This window comes from Lycorma delicatula, chromosome 1 (assembly GCF_047948215.1).
Source record: "Lycorma delicatula isolate Av1 chromosome 1, ASM4794821v1, whole genome shotgun sequence".
Lineage (NCBI taxonomy): Eukaryota > Metazoa > Arthropoda > Insecta > Hemiptera > Fulgoridae > Lycorma > Lycorma delicatula.
In genome coordinates, this window is record NC_134455.1 from 179,472,095 (window position 1) to 179,497,385 (window position 25,291).

At 31.3% G+C, this 25,291-nt stretch overlaps 1 protein-coding gene across 1 annotated transcript in view; it reads right to left on the reverse strand.

Annotated features, from left to right (window-relative positions):
• The window catches only part of LOC142317721 (uncharacterized), an 83,532-nt gene that overhangs the window by 13,259 nt on the left and 44,982 nt on the right, over nucleotides 1-25,291 (reverse strand). The window contains exons 5-10 of the mRNA XM_075354268.1: nucleotides 20,968-21,096; nucleotides 16,324-16,455; nucleotides 11,858-11,983; nucleotides 9,090-9,230; nucleotides 823-963; nucleotides 505-633 (exon numbers count right to left, since the gene is read on the reverse strand). Coding sequence (XP_075210383.1) covers nucleotides 505-633; nucleotides 823-963; nucleotides 9,090-9,230; nucleotides 11,858-11,983; nucleotides 16,324-16,455; nucleotides 20,968-21,096 — 798 coding nt within the window. The remainder of the gene's footprint in view (nucleotides 1-504; nucleotides 634-822; nucleotides 964-9,089; nucleotides 9,231-11,857; nucleotides 11,984-16,323; nucleotides 16,456-20,967; nucleotides 21,097-25,291) is intronic.

The following is a 25,291-nucleotide window of genomic DNA, read 5'->3' on the forward strand; positions in this document are numbered from 1 at the left end:
TTTTTTATAATAAATGCAAAATTGTTGAACAAAATAATAAGTTGCCTTCAGACTAGGAATCGTTGAAATACAAATAGAAAAAAAAAAAAAAAACAAAAACAAACCTACTTCTGATAAATTAACAAATCTTATCTCCTAATTTATTGGGATATTCAGAAAATATTGACTCATCATTGAACAAATAAATATTGTATTCAAGTAAGACAATAACAAATGAACAAACACTATACAGTAATCAAACAATGGTGGCTGTAAGTAGTTTCATAATACAGCTGACTGTGAAACAGGCTGTATTATGTGTTACAAAAAATAAAATTAAAATTTTATGTAACAACTAATAATAAAGTAAAAACACCACAGTAAGATGAACAAAATTTAAAATTGCCTAAATTAAAGATTTTAATAATTTAAAAATTTTAAACAAAATTGCTTAAATTGCCAGAATTAATAACAATGTATTATTGTTATTTATTAGTTTTGACAAAATATACAAATTTAGCTTACCACATGTGTCATTAGATTCATCACTTTCATCATAGCAGTCCAAAATTACATTACATTTACTTTCACCAGGAATACACTGGCCTCCTGCACATTTATACATACCCTTAGGGCAGTGTCGTTTTTCTCCACCTACATCAAAATAAATATAAAAGTAGGGTTAATATTATCAAAAATAACTAACCATCTGTGCGCGTGTGTGTGTGTGTGTGTGTGTGTGTGTGCACACACACACACACACATACACATTTACAGTTTGTTTTTCACTGAAAAAAATTGGTTAGCAATAATTAAACATTAAAATAAACACTGAAAACTTACCACAGACTTCCGTAAGTTCATCATATCCATCAACACAATCATTATGGCCATTACAAACAAACACATCATTTATGCACTGACCACTTTTGCACTTAAATAACTTTATTGAATTATTATTGCTACTGTTGTCACATGTACGATCTGAAAAAGAAAATGTCAAAAACTTATAATAGAATAACAATATACATATAATGGTTTAACAAGAAACATGGTTGTCTTTTAATAAAACCTTCATACATAAGAAACACCAGGACTTTTTTTTACTAAATTTTCATAATAAACCGCCACTTACTCAGTAAGGTACAGTTTTGAAACCAAAAATTATTTTCAAAACCTCTCTATTTAACATAAGGCCTCCAGTGTGGCTCCTTTTTCTGTTGGATGGTATCTAATGGTAAAAACTCAATTCCCGATATGTCTCTCAATAAATAATTACCTAATCGTGGAATTGCCACTGGAATTATTGGTTAATAAAAATGGTTAAATTCTTGAAACCAAACATGTATCATGAAATGAGTTCGGCAAGAAGTATTCAATCATTGCCTAATTACAAACACAGATGAAAGAATATCAGTTTTCATCCTTCCCTTTTGGAATGATGCTTCTTCAACATATTTACATCAATCATGATTGATGCAACAAAAATAAATTTTATGGAACTCTCACCTTTATCTCACTAGGTGCAAGGGGGAATAATTACTATTGACCCCATAAACAGACACTGTATTGCTATCTCAGATCATGTTTAGGTTTTTTGAAGGATATCAATAATCAAAGTCAGAAACAGTACAATGGATAATTCATGAAAACATGTATCTACATCTAAATAGTAATAATTTTAATAAGTTTAGTTTATAGCACACATTTCATATTTATATAGTACACTTTGTATTTCTTTATTAATTTTATGTTTAAATAAATTAATTAATAAAATGTAAGTTACAATGTTACTAAATTCATATATATATACATATATGTCAAGGAACCTTAATAAAAAACAAATAAAATATTTTAGAAATAAGAGGAAGAGAAAAGATGCAAGCTAAATGTAAAAATAAATGTGATGTAATAACTGTGACACTAATATAATAGCAAAATGAATTCAAACAGCATCTCTCCACACATATTAGGTCATATAAAAAGAGAAATTCAGAATTCTAATTGACTGTAAACAAAAAATTTCTTACAAAAAACAAAATGAATTCATAATTAATAATACTTATCAAAAATACTTTTACTGCAAATCTATGACAGTTTTATGTTTTGTAATCATAAATTTTATTTTTTTAAATATTCTTCAACTGCTTTTTTATAAGCAATAATCAAAAATTGTCCACATCAAAAATCATACTGTTTATCACCTAATATAGCAAAAAGACAAAATATGATAGCTTAAAGGAATGATAGTTTGTTACATATCTATACAGCAGTTTAAGCCTTCTCCTTTTTCAGATTTCTTACTGATTCATGGGAGTGGAAATTGAGGTTTGAGTTATTGTAGACATGTATCATCAGTGATTGGTTTGAGTTTTGGATGACGGATTGAATTTTATTAGGTTATTTGTGCAATCGACCTTATTGTCATTGGCAATAAGGTCTATTATAGAGTAAATTGTTGCTCTGCAAATGAAGACAGGAAGAAACTGTTCATAAACAAGGACTTGGAAAATTTTTTGTGGTGAAAGTTTAGTAAATGAATAATTCCTAAACAGTTTATAAGGGGGAACACATTTCTTTAAATAACTCCCTTCCCTTACATCCCAAACCCAAATCCCCCCCCCCCCTTGTTGCTGAATACAAGACCCTGAGATGTCATTATTTTCATACAGTCCGGATTGTGAAAAGAGACTTCTGGCATTCCTTCGTTCATGAGTAGGGGAACAGGGATCCCTGGGGCGTAGTATACAAAGTGTTGGGACACAAACGACAAAAGGATGTTCTTCTGTCTGCTCTCTCTACTAGCTTTGGTGTAATTTCAGATACTTTGAGACTGTACACAAATTACTAGATGATTTACTACCATGATGATAGTAAAGCTGGAAAGACCGCATACCATCTGCAGGTGCAGCGAGAGGACGCTCAGTTCTGCAGGTGTGCAGTATCCTTGGAGATTACCAAGGCTGAGGTGCATCAAGCTATCTGTAGTTTAGGTAGGAATAAGGCCCCAGACTTTGATGGAATAACGGCAGAGTTTCTTGTTTGCTCGGTTGGGGTGAGTGTGAGAGTTGTCACACATGTATTTAATAAACTGTTGTTTGGTTACTTACCTGTGTGTTGGAAGAAGGGGATTGTGAAATTGTTGTTTAAAGGTGGCGACAAGGATCTCACTGTTAGTTTGTCATATAGGCCTCAGATGTTACTTTCGGTTACTGGCTAGGTCTTTGAAAAGCTCTGTATCTACGTATAAATGATAGGTTTACCTTGCAAAGATTATTGATGGAAAATCAGTACAGGTTTCACCAAGGAAAGTGTACTGAGGACGCCACACTCCGTGTGATGAGGGTGGTAACAACCAGTGAGACAAAATATGTCCTGAGAATTTTCCTGGACATTTCCAGAGCATTTAAATACCTATGGTATTTAAATGTCCCGGGTTCGAATCCCGGTCAGGCATGGCATTTTCACACACGCTACAAATCATTCATATCATCCTCTGAAGTAATGCTTAACTGTGGACTCTGAGGTTAAACGAAAAAAAAAAATAAAATAAAAAATACCTATGGTGGCATTCTGCTATTTACCAACTCCAAAAAAGAGAATGTACTGTAAGTGAATTGCAAGTTATGAAAAGTTACTTCAGTCATAGGGATGTGCTGCTCCGCAAGGGCAGCATTAAGTTTGCAAGATGCTGTCTAAAGGATGTCTCAAGGCAAGGACAGTGTGTTGGGTCCATTATTGTGAATGGTGGAGTTTGATTCTCTCCTGCGGCTGAGGTTGTCCAGCATGTGTTGCATCGTGGCTTATGCTGACAATGGGATCCTGCTAGTCGAAGGAAGCTCTCAGAGGAAGGTTGAACTCCGAGCCACTCGGCCTTGCAAGATGCTTCAGCTGTGGGGTTATCAACACAAATTGACGTTTAGGCCGGAAAAGACCACGATGATGCTCCTCAAAGGCCATGGCAGTGAGTCGGCGTGTCTGTGTTTCAATGGCAGGCCAGCATATAAAGTATGTTCAGGTTCAGAAGTTACCTCGTGGTGTTTCTTAATGAGAAACTGCAATTTAAGAAGCACCTTCAATACATCGCAGAGAGGGCCTGGAATGTCTTCTTCGGCATTTGACTTGTGGTATTTATACTTGTGGTATTTGAGCATCCTGTATGAAGGCGTGTGCGAGGCATTATGCTACATGTGGCGCCTGTTTGGGCAAATAGGTTAAAATATAAAAGTTATCGGGACATATTATTAAGGACTCAATGCCTAACATTATTAATGGTAACGGGTGGTTACCGCACTATTTCACGAGAGGCAGTCTTGGTCATTCCAGGCATGAAACCGATAGACTTTATTGTGACTGAGAAATAAAGTAGCAACAGCACTATGTCGCTAAGAAGTCTGATGATTTAACTTTGGATGAAGTTCGAGAAATTGAACAACATGGCAATGCCTTGTAGCAGGCCAGATGGGATGAGACAGAGGGTGAGCGTTATACGCATGATCTCTCTCCAGATGCTGTTGGTTTGCAGGATGCCTCTTAGGTGAATCCTAATAAATATGTGACACAATTTCTTTCCGGTCATGGTGCTTTTAGAGACAGACTGCAGAAATTTGGCTTGGTAGATTCTGGGATGTGTCCTCAGTATGGACAGTTGGATGACACCTACCATGTTCTTTTTGAATGCTCGAAATACGAGTTAATGCGTACGTAGACCATCTGTCGGCTTGATTTTATCGGGTCGGTGTTGGATCTCCGTGTAAACTGGAGGAGCCAGGCCGAATGGGCAATAATGGGGAGTTTCATAGTGTACTTAGCAAAGGAAAGGATTACTGAGGGGATCTAGAGCTCTGCTTAGATTTTTCTTGTATTCTGTTTTTCTTGATGGTTTGTTTTACAAATTATGTTTTTGATCCTTTGTTTTGTTTTGTTTCAATGTTACTGTGTTTTTATTTTATGGAGTTAGGATGTACAAAATACTGGATTTTTGAATGATGAATTGGACAGTGCCATCGAGAAATACATCCGAACAAGAATCCGGGACTGGACCTAGTTCCTGGCGTTATTGTTAAAACAGTAGTGAAGAGGCATCTTTGGTTGGTATTAGAAGCACTCAATCATGCTTTAGAGGGTGCACGATTTCAAAATTGTTAGAAGGAATCACGAACTGTGCTTATTCAAAAAAATACAGAAGTCCAGCAAGACAATGCAGTTTACAGACTTATCTCATTGATTAATACGGTTGGAAAGTTATATGAATTTGAATGCTGGTCGATCAGCTATGGACTGAAGTTGAGGCAAGCGGCAGGCTCTCCCCAGGCAATACGGGTTTATTCGAGAGAGGTACAAAGTGGATGCTCTGAATTACATGATCAACTGGACTAGTGAAACAGCTGGTGGTTCCTGGCATCAGAAGAAGATTCCATTACTAGTCAGTCCTCTTAGATGTCAGGAACACATTCGAAAGTCTACCCAGGTAGGTTATAAATGACGTAATTGCTTCTAGAAGCGTGAGTGATTATCTGAGATGTGTGGTGAATAATTACTTACACGATAGGAAGACCAGCTTGAGCACTGAGGATGGTGGCAACGAAGTAAACATAGTTGGTGGGGTTCTGCAGGGGTTGGTTCTTAGGCCAATACTGCGTAACCTTGGGTTCAACGGAGAGCTGCGACTGACATATGATGGGGATGTAGAACGCATAGCGTATGATGACGACCTGGCAGCAATATAGTGCAGGCTCGTTGAAGACTCTACGACTGTCGCCATTGTAAAATAATGGACTGGTTGGGGGAGAAAAGCTGATTTGGCTGATTAAAGAGAACTAAAATTCATCCGCTCCTACTGTTCTTAAACATTTGTCCACAAGATGATGCAATGAAATCGGGCACTCACACTATTCTTAAACAATTGTCCTAGAGATGACTATCCACAAATGAATCACCTAATTTGAAATTAAAACAAGCTTACATGCCAAACACACTGCCAATACTAATGTGACAAAGGAATTAATGCATAACGAGGAGGGAGCCCTTCTCGTTCACCTACCACATAACCAAACAGCAAAACCTAGAAAGGTGTGTCATCTGACTGACAAATGATTATGAATTAAAGGTTAAACTTTGCACTTACCTCTAAAACTCATTCTCTAATCAAACAATACAAAATCATACTCAAAGAAAATAATTTTAAAAGTTGTATGAAAATAAGAAAAATTACTACAGATTCATAGATAATCTTTTAAGACAATGTCACCAAAACACTACCTTGGCAGTAGTTAAAACTTGACTAAAAGAAGTAAGAAAATGAAAAGTGTGTACAATTTCACGGCTGATAACAGTTTACCAATATTTTGTAGTAAAAATTGTGCAAAAATAGAACATTTACAAAAGTAGCTGTTACTTTTGTCCAAATTATTAATTAGAAAGATTTTTTATTAAAATAAATTTTTGTATGTATTATCAATAAAGTCTTTCATCACAACCACATTGGTTTGCTTTATTTATTTGATAAGTATTTCAATTCTATCATGATTTTATCAATTTATTATGTTTTGTGTGCAAACACATGCACACAGATATAATTTTTTAATAGATTTTTTTATTTATTTTATTTATATACCGGGTTATTCAAGAGGAAAGGGAAATAATTTGGAATCTGATTACACAGCTTGAAAAAAGGAAAAAAGTTCATAACGCTTTTTTACTGAGTTACAGCTAGCAAAACCTTTGCCCGGACTTCAGTTCTCCTGGTGAAATGAGGTGATACTGAAATTTTTAAGGCGTTATGGAAAAAGCTGATGGTTCCTTATTTTATTTTGTCCTGAAAAATTGAATAAAATAGGTCCCAGAACTGCATCTTCCATAGTTCTCATGATATTCTATGTAAAACAGAAAATTTGATGACAAAAAACATTTTTTTAGGTTCCAAGTACATTGACTTTATTAAATGACTAATAAATAGATAAATTTTATTACAAAATTTAGTAGATAATTTAATTCTAAGAAAATTTATGTAATAAAGTCTATTCATATTTTTTTTTTAAATCAACTTTTATTATGAAAAAGAAAACTTAACTGAAAAATGTTATGAATTTAAACAAATTAAAAACTGCTGTTTTAGTTCAATAAATTTACACCTTTGAAAAATTAAAATACTTTAAAAAAAATACTGACTGTGGTTTATGCTGAAATTTACAATAATTGTTAGAAAATTCCATAACTGACATCAATGCACTTTTTAACTCATTTCCTTAAATTTTCTATCACCAACCTAATGATATCTTCATGTTCCTTAATCAGGGCAGCAGAATTGAGAATTCAAGTGATCAGTTGATCACATATGTTTGTATGTTTTACTTGTATTCTTTGCAATTCATGCATCCCCATAAACAGTAATCTAAGGAGTAAAGTCCAGTGATCTTGGTGGCCAGTTTACAAGTCCTCTACTCCAATCCATTTACTAGTAAATTTTTCATTTAGGAATGTCTTACTCCATTTGTGAAATCTGTTGGTGCTCCATCAAGTTGATCGTACATTTCAATTCGTTTTGCCAATGAGAAATTTTCAAGCACTGTAAGAAATTCATTGTTTAAAAATTCCAGTTAGTTTTTACTCCCCTTGATATATTATTCTACAATGAAAGGGTCAGTTAACTGGTTGTTGCTCATGCCACACCAAACGTTTATTGAAAATTCCTGCTGGAAATTTGATTCAACTACAGCATGTTTGTTTTCTTCAGACCACTAATGTGAAGGCCATGTGTTGTTTATGCTGTTATGGGTAAAAGTAGATTCATACAAAAATAGTACGAATAGAATTAAGTGGTAATTATTGTTAACCCATTGACAAAATTGCAGTCATCTGGCATGGTCATCAAGCTGCAGGTATTGAACTTTCTGAACATGATAAGGACACAGTACGTGAGCATGTAAAAAATGTCCTCCATGCTGTACTTTCTGGAATGTTGATTCATGTAAAAATTCTTCATGTGCTCGTTATAGAACTAAACTGTACTACCTGAAGAATGTTTTCCCTTTCATCATCATGTACCACTTGACGTTCATATGAAACATAAGTACTGGGAAACATACCATTCTCATGAAAATTATTAAAAACTCTACAAAGTATTTTACGGTTTAGAATTACTTGTCCAGGATACCTATCAGCAGGATACCTGTCAGCCCACCAGGCTGGTCTAGTGGTTAATCTTCATCGCAAATCAGCTGATTTTGAAGTCGAGAGTTCTAAGTTCAAATCCTAGTAAAGGGATTTACTTTTATACGAATTTGAATACTAGATCATGGATGCCAGTGTTCTTTGGAGGTTGGATTTCAATTAACCATACAACTCAGGAATTTGTCAACCTGAGACTGTACAAGACTACACTTCATTTACATTCATACATATCATCCATTGAAGTAATACCTTACGATGGTTACGAAGGCTAAACAGAAAAAAGAGAAAAGCATACCTACATCAGAATTCTTCCATTGCTGAAGCACTTCCATTGCAAAAACCATATGCAAAAATCAATCATATCAAATATTCTGGGTAAGTGAAGAGACAGCATTTTCCAAAACAAAGAATTCACACTTTTTTAAATTCAGATTCAGTTGGAAAAATGTAGATATAGTACAGAGTACAATAAACACAAAAACACTAACAGAAAACACTAACACAAAAACAATAACTTGATTCTCAAATATAATTAAATACATTCAAAATTATGTCAAAACAACTAAGTCGCCTACTGTTTATGTAACCACAATTTTAACATGCTACTCAACAGTGAGTAGTATTCAAATTAATTTCTAAGCATACAGCACATGTTGTCAATCTAACTTTTCAAAGGTCTACTCGATTTATTGTACTAAAATCAGCTATTTTTAATTTTTAAAAGTCTTAACATTTTCTGTTGTTTGTTTTTCATAATAAAAGTTGATTTTTTTTTTAATAAGCTCTATACATTAATTTTTCAGAATTAAACTGATATTCATGTTATAATTCTAATCCTCATTATCATGTTACAATCCTCTTGTGTAATTAAACTGAATTTATACTTAATTTTACAATAAACTTTTGAGCTGAACTTAAAGAATTAGAACTTTACTTACTGCATATTAATGGATCCTCATCAGAATTGTCAAGGCAATCATTAAATGTATCACATACTTTCTCATGGCTGATACCAAAGCCATTGTTACAAAGAAAATAGTTAAAACCGTTTATTTCTTTTCTTTCATTCTTATTTTTATCTAAAAAAGATAGCAATAATTATTTTAAGTTCTTAACATTAATTTTTACTCATTAATTAAAAAATTAATATACTTTTATTAATTATACATGCGTGGCTTAAAATATTTCTCTAGGAAAGGCTGAAGTATAAGACAAATCTATTTTTAACTTAAGTGCGTCCATAAAGGCATAATGCAGTTTTAAATTGCTATAACTCTGAAAGTAAAAATGAAAGACATAAAACTTACGTTTCAACTGAAGGGAAATGTTGAAACTGAAGGGAAATATTTTAAGATTTTCTTTATAGTCAGTGAAGTTCACTGTAAGTTCTTAAAGTCACCCTGCACATATCAGTGTGGTAATCCATTCCCTATCAACCTGTAACAACTACAACAGGTAACTGTTTCAATTACCTCTGTGATCTGCAATTTCATTTGGTAGATGTCAGTGATGGGTAAGATGTACGCACGTGTTTTGTGCTTCTCAAAGACCAAAACATAAAAGCCTGAGGAGTATATTATGAGATAGTCTAAAGATTAAAAAACTGTGAAACAATTGCTTCCATCCATTTCTTTCAATTAATTATTGGCAAAATCTCTTGCAGAGATATCCATAAAATTTTGCATAATGCTTCTACATTATTTAAGTGTGCCTACTTCTGTGAAGCCATTGGCTTCTTGATGATTATCATCTCTTTAAGAAGTTTAAAGGTTATGATTATCATCTCAAGAAGTTTAAGAACATCAAAATAATTGTGAGATGTTACAGTTGTTTCAATAAAAGAAACAGTCCAGTCATCTGACCTCAAAAAAGAGAACTTAAAATGTTTATTTTCAAAAAACAATGTCCATTTTCATTGGATTCATGATGATTTTTGTGATCACATTCAGACATTGTCTGTGAACATACCCAGAAGTAATAAAATTGGCATTAACACTGAAAATCAGTCTATCTAACAAATATCAAACCAATCTAACCAAGAATATTGATAGTAAGATCACACCTCATCACCTGGGCACAACTTGAACAGTTAATGGATTACTGGATATCATACCTGGTGGGATAAGGATGTTTATGTCAATTTGAATTCATAAGTACAGACTTTCTGAGACTATGAAGATAACTTCCTTAAATTATTTCAATGCTTTTATCACTTAGAAAGCTGAATAATGTTTCACTAAAATTGACGTGACAGTAGATTTCTATCCTGTACAATTCCTGTTTCTTTCAACTTTTTATCCCAACTTTTAAAATCATTTCAATGGAAGGTCGCCATTGAAAATAACATTGCAATGACATGGTTTTTGCACCAGAGTCCCACGCATTCAAATCTTTCTAACCACAATACACAGAACCTTTGTTTGTATGATCATGTTAACTGTTGAATGATATTGGTCATGATGTATGCTCATTCTTGCCTTTGCAAGAACATTTTGCCACTCAGTTTTTCAACTCAAACAATATAAATCTTAAAAGTTCTCTTTAATCTATGTTTTAAGGGTTAGCATCTCAGTCTTTCACCCGGCAGTCCCAGGTTCGAATCCCAGTCAGACATAGCATTTTTCATACATTACAAAATTTCCATTTCATATTTCCATGCACAAGTTTCAAGCTTACATGGTGAAGTAATAATCCAAATAAAACAAATACATCAGCTAAAAGACCTACCTCAACTAAAGGTATTAGTTGACATCCTCAAACCCATCTTCAGTCAAGGAAACCAAAGTTGAAATTTTACATTTTTCCGAAACTCTAAGTACCAATGAGATGTGAGTACGGATTTACTTGAGAATGGTTTATTGTTAACATAAAAATCAATACTAATTTGTCACCAAATCAACATAAAAAATTATTTACAAATATTATTTTTGTTTACATAATGTACAATTATTTTGGAAATTTCATAGTATTAATTATTTTTATTTATATAATATACAAGTATTTCTGTAAACCAGTATATAAAAAGGATCCCCCCAAGTGTGTGCTCAAACTATTACCCAATAATGTTAATCTTACAATACTAACAAAGTTCTGGGCAATTAAAAAAAAAATAGAGATAAGAGAAAAGATGAATAGAGAGGAACAAGTAGGATTTAGACTAAGGAGAATAACTGATCTGATACTTACACTGAGACAATTCATAAGAGATAGAAAATATTTTGAAAAAGATACTTAATTAAATAAAAATATTTTTTTTTTTTACTTTTCCTCAAGATCTCCTTTAGGAATAAACACTCTAAATTTCAGCTTTGAAGCTATTAAAGAAGTATAATTAATGGATTGTGTAGTGAGGAGGTATTCCATTTATGTTTAGCATCTCTGTGATAGATACAGCACTGTTTATTTAAATGTTTGCTTTTATAATATACACTGGAAGTACTAAATCCTATTAACTAGTTTTAATCTCTTAATGATGGTCTAAAGGCAAATTACAAAATAATTTTTCATAGAATTTAATAATTAGTTCTGAACCAAATTTTTAATTGCAATTCAATGAACTCTATACTTTTTCATCGGAAATTACAATCCATACTCAATCTATTCTACTTTTTTAAAGTGTTTTCAATATCTTTTTTTCATAAATATTACATAATTTTTATTAATATTCAAACTGAATAAAATGTGTAAAATTGAAATTAGTACTTACTACACATTTCTCTTTCTTCATCTTCTCCATCAGAACAATCTTTGAATGTGTCACACAGTTTATACTTACTAATACACTTTCCAGTGCTACATCGAAAACTATTTATATCATTACATGTCGTGTTTCCTGTAAGATAAGTACTATTTTATGACAAACATTAAATGTAAGATATTATAAATGTTCAAAGTTTGTGAATAATCAAGACCGAGATACACAATATTTAGTATATTTTTTCTGTTCCTAATAATTTTTGCTCAGAATTTCAGATATTAATGAGTATTAGTTTTCTTTTAATTTAAATGTAAAACATACTCAAGCAGATATACATAATGATCTCATATTGCAGTGCAATGACTATTCCAGTACTACAGAAATTTTAAGTTTCCAACCGAGCCGGAAACTGTAAAGGTAATGCCAACCAAACTGTGAATTACAGTCCATTAAGATGTAATAACTGTACATCAAAAAATAAAATTTGTGTCATTGATGATTTATAGCTTACAAGCAATTAATGGAAATTGTATTAAACCTTTTTCATTTCTGTTAATTATTAAGAGCTGAATTTATAAAAAGAAATTATGACAATTAGTCATAATTTACCTGTAGAAATTATGACAAATTATGCATTTATAACCCATACGTTTACCAATGTTCCCAGAAGAAAAGAGATAGTTACTTCACATCAGCGTAGAACATAATAGAAACCTTATACTTTTCTGTACACCTGTTTCCCCATGAAATATTGCAAAGAACAGCCATGATCTTCTCAGACAACCAAAACTGTCATCAGTTGCCAACCCTTTTTCTATCCTAAATATACACTTTCATCACACGTTAAAACGTAGTTTAAAGCAAAAACAAATTTCCTAATTTTTACTGTGAGCCACTGTTTTTCTATCTTGATAGCATATTAAAGAGTTTTGAAAAATTTGAAAATAAAGACAAAACTAGATTTGTAAATATATATTTAAAAACAATGTATAATTTTCTGCAATTCCTTCAACTTCTCTTAAAATAAAATGAAAGTAACCCTACAGCTCCTTTTTCATTGAAGGTCATCAGTAAATCCATTGAAAAAGAGCTGAATGATTAAATATGAATGATAATCTAGAAGAAAAAATAAATTTTGGCCACAGAACCTCTTGACTATAGTAATATCAGGTAAGATTTAGTATAATCTAATTATTTAATAAAATGAAGCCAAAGTGTGAGAATTGTTACAATCATTGTTTAACATTATATGTATAAACATTAATCACTAGGAAAAGTTACAGAAAATGGAATGTGCAGTAGAAAGAAAGTAATCTAGATGAAGACCAGTTTCATTTCAGAAAGACTATGGGTAAAATGTAAGCCATTCTGGCTCTCAGAATAAGTTTTTATAATGCATATTTAATACATAAAACCATTTGAATATCTTGAGAATTAACTTTATAAAGCAAAATGAAACAAAAACATTTCAAATTTTAAGAAAGATCATTCTGAAAGAAGGAAAAGAATTCTTACAGAAAATTTATACAAGAATCAGTGATAAGAGTAGATGAAAAAACTTTCGTTCTGATTCAGAAAAGAAGAGATATATGTAAAGTCAAAGGAATATGTGTATTACACATAGCATAATATGTGCTTAATATCTTTTAATTCTTTCTTTTATCTATGGAGGAAATTCTTTTAGTGATCAAGTTTTAAATTTTTTCTGTGTAACTTGATAGATGATATTTTTTTAAATAAAAATCTACATTGTCCAAAAGATTATTTGAGAATTTTTTTTCCTGTAATCATTTTTTAGCATTGTATTGTTAAACATAATAATGATATATATCCCTGTATTATTTCCATATTCAGAATACATTCATACAAAAATTAAAAAATTTAGTTATAAAACTTCACATGAAAAATAATACACAATCCTGCACTCTAAACAGTTCTTAGCTCAGCTCAATAGCAGTCTGTTCACATCATTTCTCTGCATGTTTTATATGTAAATACATATACATAAGGACATAATATACATATACATAATATATAAGGTGCGGCAGAAGTAACTCCCACATTTGAAATGTCACTGTCCATTATATGGTGGTGATACTAAGATGGATGGAGTCTCGCTAGTTAACACCGGTTCCTCCATTTTTAGTTATCATGGCTTGAATGGGAGAATATTACGGTTTTTTTGTTGAACATTTATCAAAAGCAAGGATCTGTAGTCGCAACTCAGCAAGCCTTTTGTTTAACTTCGGACTCTGTCGACATGCCACCATTCCATGTAGTAAAACAATTTTGCGAGGTTTCCTCATCTCCATGCAATTGGATCAACATTGAAAAGAAAACCATCTGGCAGAACTCTACCAGAAAATATGCGGGCAGTAAAAACATCTATCAAACAATCTCCACCGCACATAAACATACAATTACACTTGGGATTTCTTATTAGAGTCTATGAAGAATTCTCCACAGGGAGCTTAAAATGCATCTATATAAAATGGTAGTTGCGAAAGAATTAAGTGAGAGAGTCTGCATCAATAATAAAAGTATGTGTAACAAATTTTGACAGTAGATCCTCCCTGCTACTGTTTAGCGATGAAGCACATCTTTATCTCTCAGCAGCAGCATAAACAAACATAACTTTCATTACAGGGCCAACACAAACCCTCACAAAGTTCATCAAAAACCGCTGCACAGTCCTTGCATTGCTGTTTGGTGTGTAATAGGACATATTGGCCTTTGGAGGCCCCTATTTTATTTTAACACAAAGGTGTCACAGTTACTGTCACCTTAGAACTATATGTGAAGATGCAACACAGCTTTCTGCAGCCTAGATTAGACAAACAAAGATTCAGCAGATGTTTGGTTCCAACAAGATGGAGCCACAGCTCACATTTCTCAATGACATTGGGTTGGCCCACACAATCACTAGATTTGACCACTAGTGAATCCCCACAGAAAGTGGGGATTCTTAAAAGAAAATGGTTTTAGACATAGACGTTAAAGTCTGGATGATTTAGAGGATGAAATAGGGCAAGAAATCGCCGCCATTCCTCTCAAGATGTGCCAGAGAAAATACTGAATAACTTCCAAGAAACATTTCAACAATGTACTGCCAATGACGGTCAACATTTGACGGTACTGTTACGGTCAACATTTAAGTGACATAGTTTTCCAAACTTAGTTTAAACAAACTGCATTATATTTGTTTTATGTTAATAAAAATATTTATTTTAACTCATTACTTTTTTTTAATTAACCTTCAAAATGTGGGAGTTACTTCTTACCACTCCATTTTTACTTCCTTGTACAAAGTAAAGGAAGTATTGGATCATGAAAAATTTTGGTTTTCAGATTTCAATGGAAATATCCATTTTGACCAACCCTGAATCCAATGTGACTAATTTTGGTGTGACATCTGTATGTAATCAAAAACGATCAGCCTAGGATGTTGAAATTTTGGATTTAGGACTGCTGTGACATCTAGCTCCCCTTTTGATTGCAATCGACTTGACCAAAAATGTCTAAAAAATCCCAAAATCCAAACAATTTTAATTTTGGACTTTTTTTTAACTGCAGTAATTATTAATAATTATTAACCTATGATTGTAAAAAGGTTTTACAATAAATAATAATTTAATAATAACGATTAAAAAAAAAATGAAAATAATCAGAAGTTTATTAAAAAAAATCATTCTGTTTATTTGTTTTTTTTTTTTGCCAATCATTTAATAATCACTCTTTGGTTTGATATTATTCTCCTGACCTTAATTTGTGTACACATTCTCTAGTTTTCACATTTTCTCTCTATATTCATCATCTTCTCTTTATCTTTTTATTCTTAATCTTTTTATTCTAATCTTGATGTTTTCTTCCTCTTTATGTCTATCATCTTCTTTTAATCTTTTCATACTTTCTCTGGTTTTAACATTTTCTTCCTCTTCATAATCATCTTCTTATCGTTTTTTAGGAATATACTTCTTCATGTTATCTTTCTGTTTCCTGTATGATTGTTTCTTTTTCATTCTTGATTATTCACCAAATAACCCAATAATAAAAACTAAATATTTTATACCGTAAGGTCAAAATTAACATTTGTAACCAGTATACAGTAGTTCACTAAATGGAATAGTTTAATTATTTTATTAACTTTTATTTATACAACACAGCAGAAATCTAAAACTTTTGTTAAACTGCAACATATATACAAATAATACTGATCTAATAATAATAAAGGCACTTTTACACTGGCCTAATATTTCATTTAAGATTGTTAAATTAATAATTGTATAAATATTTAAAGTTAATAAAAACTAATATTTTAGCAATTTTATCTCACTTTCAAATGAAATAAGTTTAAATGAAGTGCAGCCAAAAATGTGTATGTGTAATTTAATAGGTATACAAGGAAGTCATGTGGGATCCACATCAGATTTTTTTTTATAATTGTAAAATCACAAAAGAAGTTTAAAACTGCTTACTACACATAATTTTGTCTTCATCAGTTCCATCAGAACAATGTTTTTCATTGTCACATACATGCTCACTGTCAATGCATTGCCCACTGTTACATTTGAACAAAGTTACTCCATTCGCTATGCAATTTTGCTTTTCTGTAAAAATAACATAACTATTATTAAACATTTTTAGCATTTTCCTTTTTTTCAGCCTAATGCATGAAATTCATTAATTAATGAATACTAATTATTAACTTGCTATTATTAAATAAGTAATATACTTACTATTATTCTATTATTAATTATTACTAATTATTATTTATTTATTACTTACCTCTAATTTTTTAATAAATAATAAGTTAATAAATAACTGGTAAGTTAATAAATAAGGCAAGTGTTTTAAACTGATAAAATGTTAAAAGCTTCAGTTTTACTGAAACATAATGATACATAGTCTTTTTTTTAGTTTCACTAAACATGTTAAAGAGTGTTCTGTTATTTTCAAAGTATGGTAAACATTTCACACATAGGTAGAATACAGTTATTAAAATGATCATAAAGCAATACTACATGATTTCCTTATTTGAAACACTATTTGACAGGCATCCGATAAACAAATTACTCTATTTAAAAAAAAATAAAACTGCTCTAGAAGTTCTAATATACATAGATCCAAACAACAAGAAATAAGGCAGTTGTGTTATTGAGACGATTTGGCCACTCCGCTATTGCCATAATTTGTTTTATGCAGCAATGCTTCCTAGTACCTCATTAGCCTGAAATTTCAGATATGTTACTTCAATAGATAATACATTGAAAATACCCTCTATCATACATAGGTTTTGCTTCAAGAAAAAAGAGATAATATGAATAGCCAATATGAATCAACTTACGCTAACAGGAAGAGTGCAAGATATTCTAAATAGTAATATCAGTGAGCAATATTTACAGTAGGACGTAAAAAAGTAAAAAATAACGCTCAGAGATTGCACTCAACAACTGTAAACAATGCCAATTCTATAATTTGCAATGTTATGTAAGAAAATCATGGCATTACTATTGATGATATTTTTATACACTTCAGGGACTGAAGTCAGACCCATAAAGCATCAGAAAAGATGTTAATTGAATAACCTCTCAATAAAAACCTCAGCATGAGGGGGATGCCTTTTTACTTAACTGACATTACAAAACAACAATATATGAATTCAGCTTGAATGTTTTTTTTTTTAAATTCGTTAGAAAAGAAACTACTTGAATTCATTAGGACTGGTGATGAAACTAGGTCCATCATTTAATAAGAAAAAAAAAGAAGTGGTTTGGAAAAAAATTTATGTCGATTGAACAGTATGTGTGGTTTATGGTAATTTTTTGAGCTGCATTCAGATAGAATATTCAGAACATTTTATTGTGTTCAACTACTGTTGACAATGTTCATGCAGCAACTCAGGAATAATTCAGGAAATTAAGTAGAAGATTTTTTGCATCCCCTATGATCTTGCTTAGAATAATTTCCAGTCTTACTACAACAGATGTAGCTTGGTGGTCATGGTTCGAGAATGATGATGAATTTAAGCAAAATTTGATCTAAAGGGTTGACTGTCCCAAACCTTCTTCAGGGAAGAATAAGTTTAAAGAAGGTACCACATCATAAAAACTTTAATCACACTACAGAAAGTATTAAGGAAAGAAGATGCCTGTGTAGAAATATCACACAGGTATTCTGAAATGTAAATAAAAGTTTTAAAATGTAAATACAAGGTGGATTGAATCATCTGATGGACATTACAAGCATGGTATTTTTCCAGATGTGAGACATATACAGATAGTTAGGCGGATTTCCCGCAATCAGCATATTACATATTTTCTTTCTGAACATGGTGCTTTTCAAAACATGTTGGCCAGATTTGGTTTGATTAATGTATGTGTCTGGAGTATAGGGTCATTGATGATGTGTCTCATGCCTTATATTGATGTGATGTTTTTCTGCCCTAGGTATGAACCTAAATGTACCAAAGTAGCTAGAGAGAGAGTAGCTTGCAACGATCAATTCTGGTTTTGATCTGCAAGTTAATTGGCAAACTGAAAGGGAATGGAACATAGCTGCTGGCTTTCTTAGATTCTTAGCTCTGTGAAGGATGCCTGACAAAGTCTGATACTGTTATAGATATATAAATAGAATAGCAACCTGAGTGGATAGAGATCTGTCTGGGTGCTTACTTCACCAAGATAGTCATTTTGGCATCAAGCTCTGGTTAGGTGAGATATTAGCTGATAGGATGAGATAGGATAGGATGTGTGAAGAACTCTGTGATGAAACTACAGTATGGGAAGGTGTAGATATTAACCTCGCTCCCAAAGGTAGACCAAAGCAGACAGAAATAGGATATATTTTCATTAGAGGCTTATTAAATTTGTGAATCTGTTTCTAGACTTTTAAATAAATCAAGAGGACTCTGAGTAAATTGAATTATAGGACAAAATTGTTGTGGTTGTGATCAACATTTGTTTTATTGGTATGAGGATAGTATTTTTGGTGTTTAAAGAATCAATCTGAGTGCATAGTCTAATTGAAGATAGATATAGGAAGAGATTTTTGTGAAACCTTCAGTGTTAGAGGAAGACATAGGGGTCGTGCTTCCACAAATCAATTAATTTGATAGTTGAGGGTTGTAAGTTATAGTAGGTGGTTGTGATTGGAAAAGGCCATACGAAGGCAATAGTAGGTTGTGTTAATACACTGATGGAATGTCTGCCAAAGCATTTGCATCAGCGCCATCCTGACAGAGGCCAAACTGATGACTGTGTTATCAAGTATAGAGGATCTAAAAGACGACTTCCAGTAAAACCCATCAGAGCTAGGAATGGAGGGGGTGGTGTAGCAAATGGATTTGTTACAAGGGAGGTATCTTCCTCAATGGGGTCAGGATGCAAGGAAAAAAATAAAAGTTTCTGGGGTTTGAAAAAATTTCCTTGTTAAAATTCCTAACTTGTTAAAATTTTTTTTTGATGTGCATTCACCATTCATCTGGAAAATACATCCTAAATAATTACTTCTGTTTTCTACAGCTTTTGAATAATGTCATAAATTTTCAAATGCTTCTTTGTATCACCATTTCTTAACCAATTTCAATTTTTGAGGTTAGCATCTGTGAATCAGTTCCATATAATTCAATCCAGCAAGAATAGCCATAGTCTTGTAAAATGTTAATGTGTCCTTCCTCTCATTTCATTGTTCCATTTTATAGTTCCATACATCTTACATAATTTTTCAACTTGGCATTTAACATTTATATCTACTTCTACTGTAATTATAACCTCTCATCCTAAAAACATGAATCTACTACTTACTCATCAGATTGGCATATTATTCAATATTTATTTACAAGGAATAGGATGTAGGCTCTCAAACACTATTGACTTTATTTTGAAGATTGATTTTGAAGATTGATATTTCAAAATTATAATTTTATACAGCTTTCTGTTGTTTATATGTTGTTCATAGTAATGTGTATACATTGTCTGCTACCAAGACCTGATCTTCAACACACATCCTATATGTTCCTATATGTTTACATATAGTAAACATTTTTTGCTCCAATTTATTAATCTTCTTGGTAAAAGAAAATTGCCTGAAATAGTTTTTATGCTGAATTGTCTACTTACATACTTATTTTCACTGTAATGTTACATAAAATTATCATCATTTATATCTACTTGTAATGAAATTTAAAAATATTGTGGTTTTATATTTCATAGGGGAGACAAATCAATACAACAATCAAATACAGAATTTCATAGGCAACTGTTTAGAGTAAACATGATTAGAAATGTGGATACCTAATCTCATTGGACGAGTTGTGACAAATATTTCCTTCCAGTATACCTAAAAAAGTTGCATTTATTACCATTATAGGATTAAATGCAGTCTTACAACTTTCCTCTGTTACAAAACATTTATAAATGCTGTCATACCCTTTATCTGTTAATATAACAATACTGTAAATACAAATATTTGTATACAGTTTCTCTCATTTAAATTATACCGGAAATTCTTTGTGTCTCAGTATATTTATTAAATCACTCAAGCAGATTGACAAAAAATGTTCAGATTATTACTATCTGCTGCATTATCTGATTATTACTATCTGAAGCAATTATAGATCAAGCAATAGAGTATAGATAAAACAGATGCTAAATACAAGTCACCAACATAAGTAACTTGCAATAACAAAATATTCCTAATCATTTAAGCCATTTAAAAAAAAGATAATAGGTAAACAGTTTTAAAATACTAAGATTTTTCTAACATTACATTCTTAAATTTGGTTATCATTACAATCAAATAAAAAAAAAATCTACAAGAAGTTTATAAGAACAGTCAGTCCTTATACTGAAGATGTATAAAATATAAACATGGAACAACCACCAACACATTACATGTTGAAATTAACTTTACTTTATTTACAAAACTTAACATAAAAATTTAATAATACAAATATTTTATGAGTGATCCTAAAAAAAATACTTTGACTCCACATAGGTAATGAGTTGTAAGTGATAAAAAGGCAAAGTCCAAGCCAGGAACTGAAATGAAAAGCCAAGCATTATAAAATAAATTGTACTCTACTATCACCATGTATGAATAGCTCTATTATCAACACTTACCACATAAAGTTGAATTTTCATCACTTCTATCAGTACAATCAGGCTGTTGATCACATACATTACTTGAAGAAATGCATTTACCATCTCCACATTGAAACTGATTTACATTATCATAACATACATGTTTTTCTACAAAAAATAAAATTAATCACTATTAAACACTTATTGAAACTAAGGTTATTCAGTTTACTACTTCGATCAATATTTCCTATCATAAAAATATTTGAGTTTGATTCTACTGCGCTGTTAAAATACTGTCTGGATTCAGTTTCATAAAATCAAAATCTGCTTAAAGAAAAAAGAGAAACTATTGATCACAAGTAACATTCAATTACATTTTACATATGATTTCAACAGATGTACATGTTCTCAGGGCCATAGTATCTGTAAACTGTCAATTAGTCTATTTCTATCCCTGGAAGCTCACTTTAAAACTAAACCATTAGATTAGTTTCATTCAAATTTTGAACAAAAAAAAAAGAAGCTATCCTTCTAAACTATTCTGAGTTTTTAGTCCAACCATAAAATTTTCCAAAAATCAATTTTCTTTGAAACATTAATGTTTTAATTTTTATTAAGCTCAAGACATGAAAATAATGATGTTCTATACTCCAAAAGAAGTAGGGCATCTAGAAAGTTTATGAGGTAGAACTATTTTCATAGACCAAAGTGGATTCTGTTAGAAAATAGATTATAAAAATACTTGTCAGTTGTAATATTCTATATTATAATAAAAAAAGTTAATTTTCCCAAACGAGCAAATTATTTTAATATTAATGCATTATCCAGTATTAATGATGGCACTATAATTTCTTTTACCGGTTCAATAAAACAACATTAGTTTATTTCTATATTTTTATATTTAATCTTAGATTTTTTAAATGTATTTTAATAAGAAAGACAAGATGGATAAAATGAGTGACTAATTGTAAGGAATTGAACCCAAATCAGCTGATCAAGAAGCCAGTTTACTAACCATTACACCATCTGGCCCTCCTATTTGAATTAGGCTGTGATAAATTATCTATTTCAATGTCAAATGTGTCTACTGTTTTGCTTGATTATACATAACAGTTCTCATCATGTTTCTCTGCACATTTAGTTTTTGCTTCCGGTTTATTCATAATATTAAGTTGAACTGATCAGAACAAATTTTTGGTCCATTATCTACACAAGAACTATCATACTCTTACCTTCTTGCTACAATCCCAATCTATACACTTTGGTAATGAGATAAATAGTCAAAAAAACAATCAAATTATTGTTAAACAAAGTAAGCTTATTTCTCTTGATCCATTTTTGGATGAATTGGGCTTACTATGTGTAGAGGTAGGCTACAACATTCTCTATTATATTACCATGCAAAGCAACCTATTGTTATACATCCAGATGTTAATATCACCTGATTAATTATTACTGCTGAGCATTTAATACTTCTCCAAGCTGGTACTCAGTTTAATACAACATTCGTTGCATCAAAAGTATTGGATACTAAACGCTAAAATAATTATTTCATCAGTCATTCATATCTTGCTTTAAGTTTAATGCATCAACACAAATTCAACAACTTAGTCAACTACCATCTTATAGAGTGACTCCCTCTCGACCTTTCTTTGCTTATGCAGTAGGTTATAGTGGTCCGATTATAATACACTATGGTAGGCAGAGATTTAAGTCTTTGGGTAAGGCTTATATCACTTTTTTCATTTGCCTTGCTACTAAAGCCATACACTTAGAATTGGTGACTGATTTTTTGTCACAAGCATTTATTGCAGCCTTAAAGAGATTTATATCTCATAGAGGTATTCCTACTCAAATTTTTTTCTGACAATGCCTTTAACTTTCACTGCACTAGAAATATCCTCTACAATCTATATCAACTCTTTAAATCAGATAAATTTAAATTGGCATACATTCATTTTCAACTAAATAAGACATGACAGTGGTCATTTATATCACCCACTTCTCCCCACTTTGGCGGTTTATGGAAGAGCACAACAAAGAGCATTAAATTTCATTTATGTCATGAAATAGAACAGACAATTCTGAATTTTGAGGAGTTATATACAATTCTAACTCAAACTGAAGCATGTCTCAATTTGCGTCCTATTTTCTCTATTTCCACAGATCATTGAAGATCCAGAACCAAAATGTCTCTCCAAGACATTTTCTAATTGGATGCCCTATTACATCTTTGCTTGAACCTAATTATCAGAAGGTTGACAATTGTTTAGGCCGCTGGCAATTTATTCAAAAATTTATTCACTCAATTCGGAGCAGATAAAAAAATTATCAGATGCAAAAATTATCTGCATTATCTACAACAATGCAATGAATGGCGTATTCCTTCCTGTAATCTTTCGGTAGATCTAGTTTTAATCACCGAGGAATCTGCTTCCATGCTTTGGAAGCATGGAATTGTTACCCAGGTTCATCTAGGTTCTGACAAGTTGGTAAGGATTGTGGATTTAAATACTGCTAAAAGGTAAATAAGAAGACCTATTCATAAACTATGTTTACTCCCAACCTCCAATGATTAAGTTGTTCAATATTTATTTAGATAAGTTATAACATTTTTAGTTATAATAAAATTTATTATATTTCATTTAATCTTTTACCTTTGCAATCAATTGTTATTGTAACTTCAGCACATTGTAATTCCCTAATGTATTATGTTTTGATTATTGTATGCTTTGTATAATATGTACTTATGTTATAGTAATTATAACATTATTTTCATATTACTCTTACACTTTTAACAGACTTCTTTACAGATTCTTACTACACTGTATTACGGGTAAATGCATACTAACCACAGGCACATACGCAAACAATACATACATACATACATACATACATACACGTCCAACATGTACATACACAAATATATCATGTATGCATATACAACTAGATTTTATTTTTAATGCACCTAGATGATTTAAACATCAGGTTATGTGGCTAAGTTCCCATGACATTACTCGTACACTTTTATATTCAGTGGCATCACGCTTGTCTGGCTATTCAATACACTTTCACTCCAATGGGATTTCATGAACAAAAGAAATACTAGATCCAAGTGATCCTAGGATTATTGATGTGATCGTCATGATTATTCATCATGACTATTCATGCCATCATCGTGATTGTTCATCATTGAATAATCATTCAATCAGGATTATTCATGCCATTGAATTCACCTTCACTCTAGTGGAGCCCCAGGAACAGCACTTTTAAAGAAGTCCCAGATTTACACATCCTTGGTGATGTTGGGCCAAAATACCCATTGGCATCAAGCTTAGTCTTACCATTGGATGCACAAACAACACAACACTTAAGACATACACTGTATTTATTAAGGATAAAATCATAGATCAATCTCTCTAGTCATAAATCAAAATGATCTATGACAGTAAAGGCATATAATACATTATAGTTTTTTCAAAACCAATTTTTATGTAATTGAATATTATTATTTATTATTGATTGATTGAATTGATATATTATTTATTAATATAATATTATGTATGTTCATACAATATGTTATATACTGTATTGCTGAACCAAAACTCAATACAATATGTTATTAGTATTTGAATTTTTCTAGCATTCACTTGTATTGGAATGACCCATGTGCATTACTGTTTATTTATTTTGTAACATATGTTTAATATTTATTATTGTACAATTTTATGTTCTTTGCACAATTATAATTGATGTACTATTAACATATTAATATAATATTATATTATACATTTTTTTTTTTATATAATTGTGAGATTACAGATCAAAAACTGTTATTACTTAGGATATTTTACTATAATATTAAGAAGAAAAAAAATCATTATTGGTTTTTTGGCAGACGTATGTTCAGCTTCATATGTTATTTATTAATATTTATTTATATGAATATTTTGGTACTGTCTCGTTAAATTTAGTTTTATAATATTAAACCATTTTCAGAATATTCTTATCCACGGAGTATAAAGAAAAAAGTATAACTTTTTGTTAATGTTCACAGTTTATTTAATAATTAAAACTGGATAAATATAAAATTTAATTATAATCATTTATGGTTAGTTAGGAATCAGCAGCCTTTGTATCAGATCTCCATTGTCCTACTGTCAAGTGGAATACCTTTTCTTATTCATTACTAACTTTGTCAAGATTTCCGAGAAAGATATTTGTATGTGAATGTAGAATATATATTTTTAGTAAAATTTAACATCCTGTGGTTCGGTAAGAGTTAGAAGCTGATGTACCAGAGTTCTGTAATCTTCTTCTGTATTGTTACTTCTGTAATGTTCTTCTGTATTGTTAACTCTTA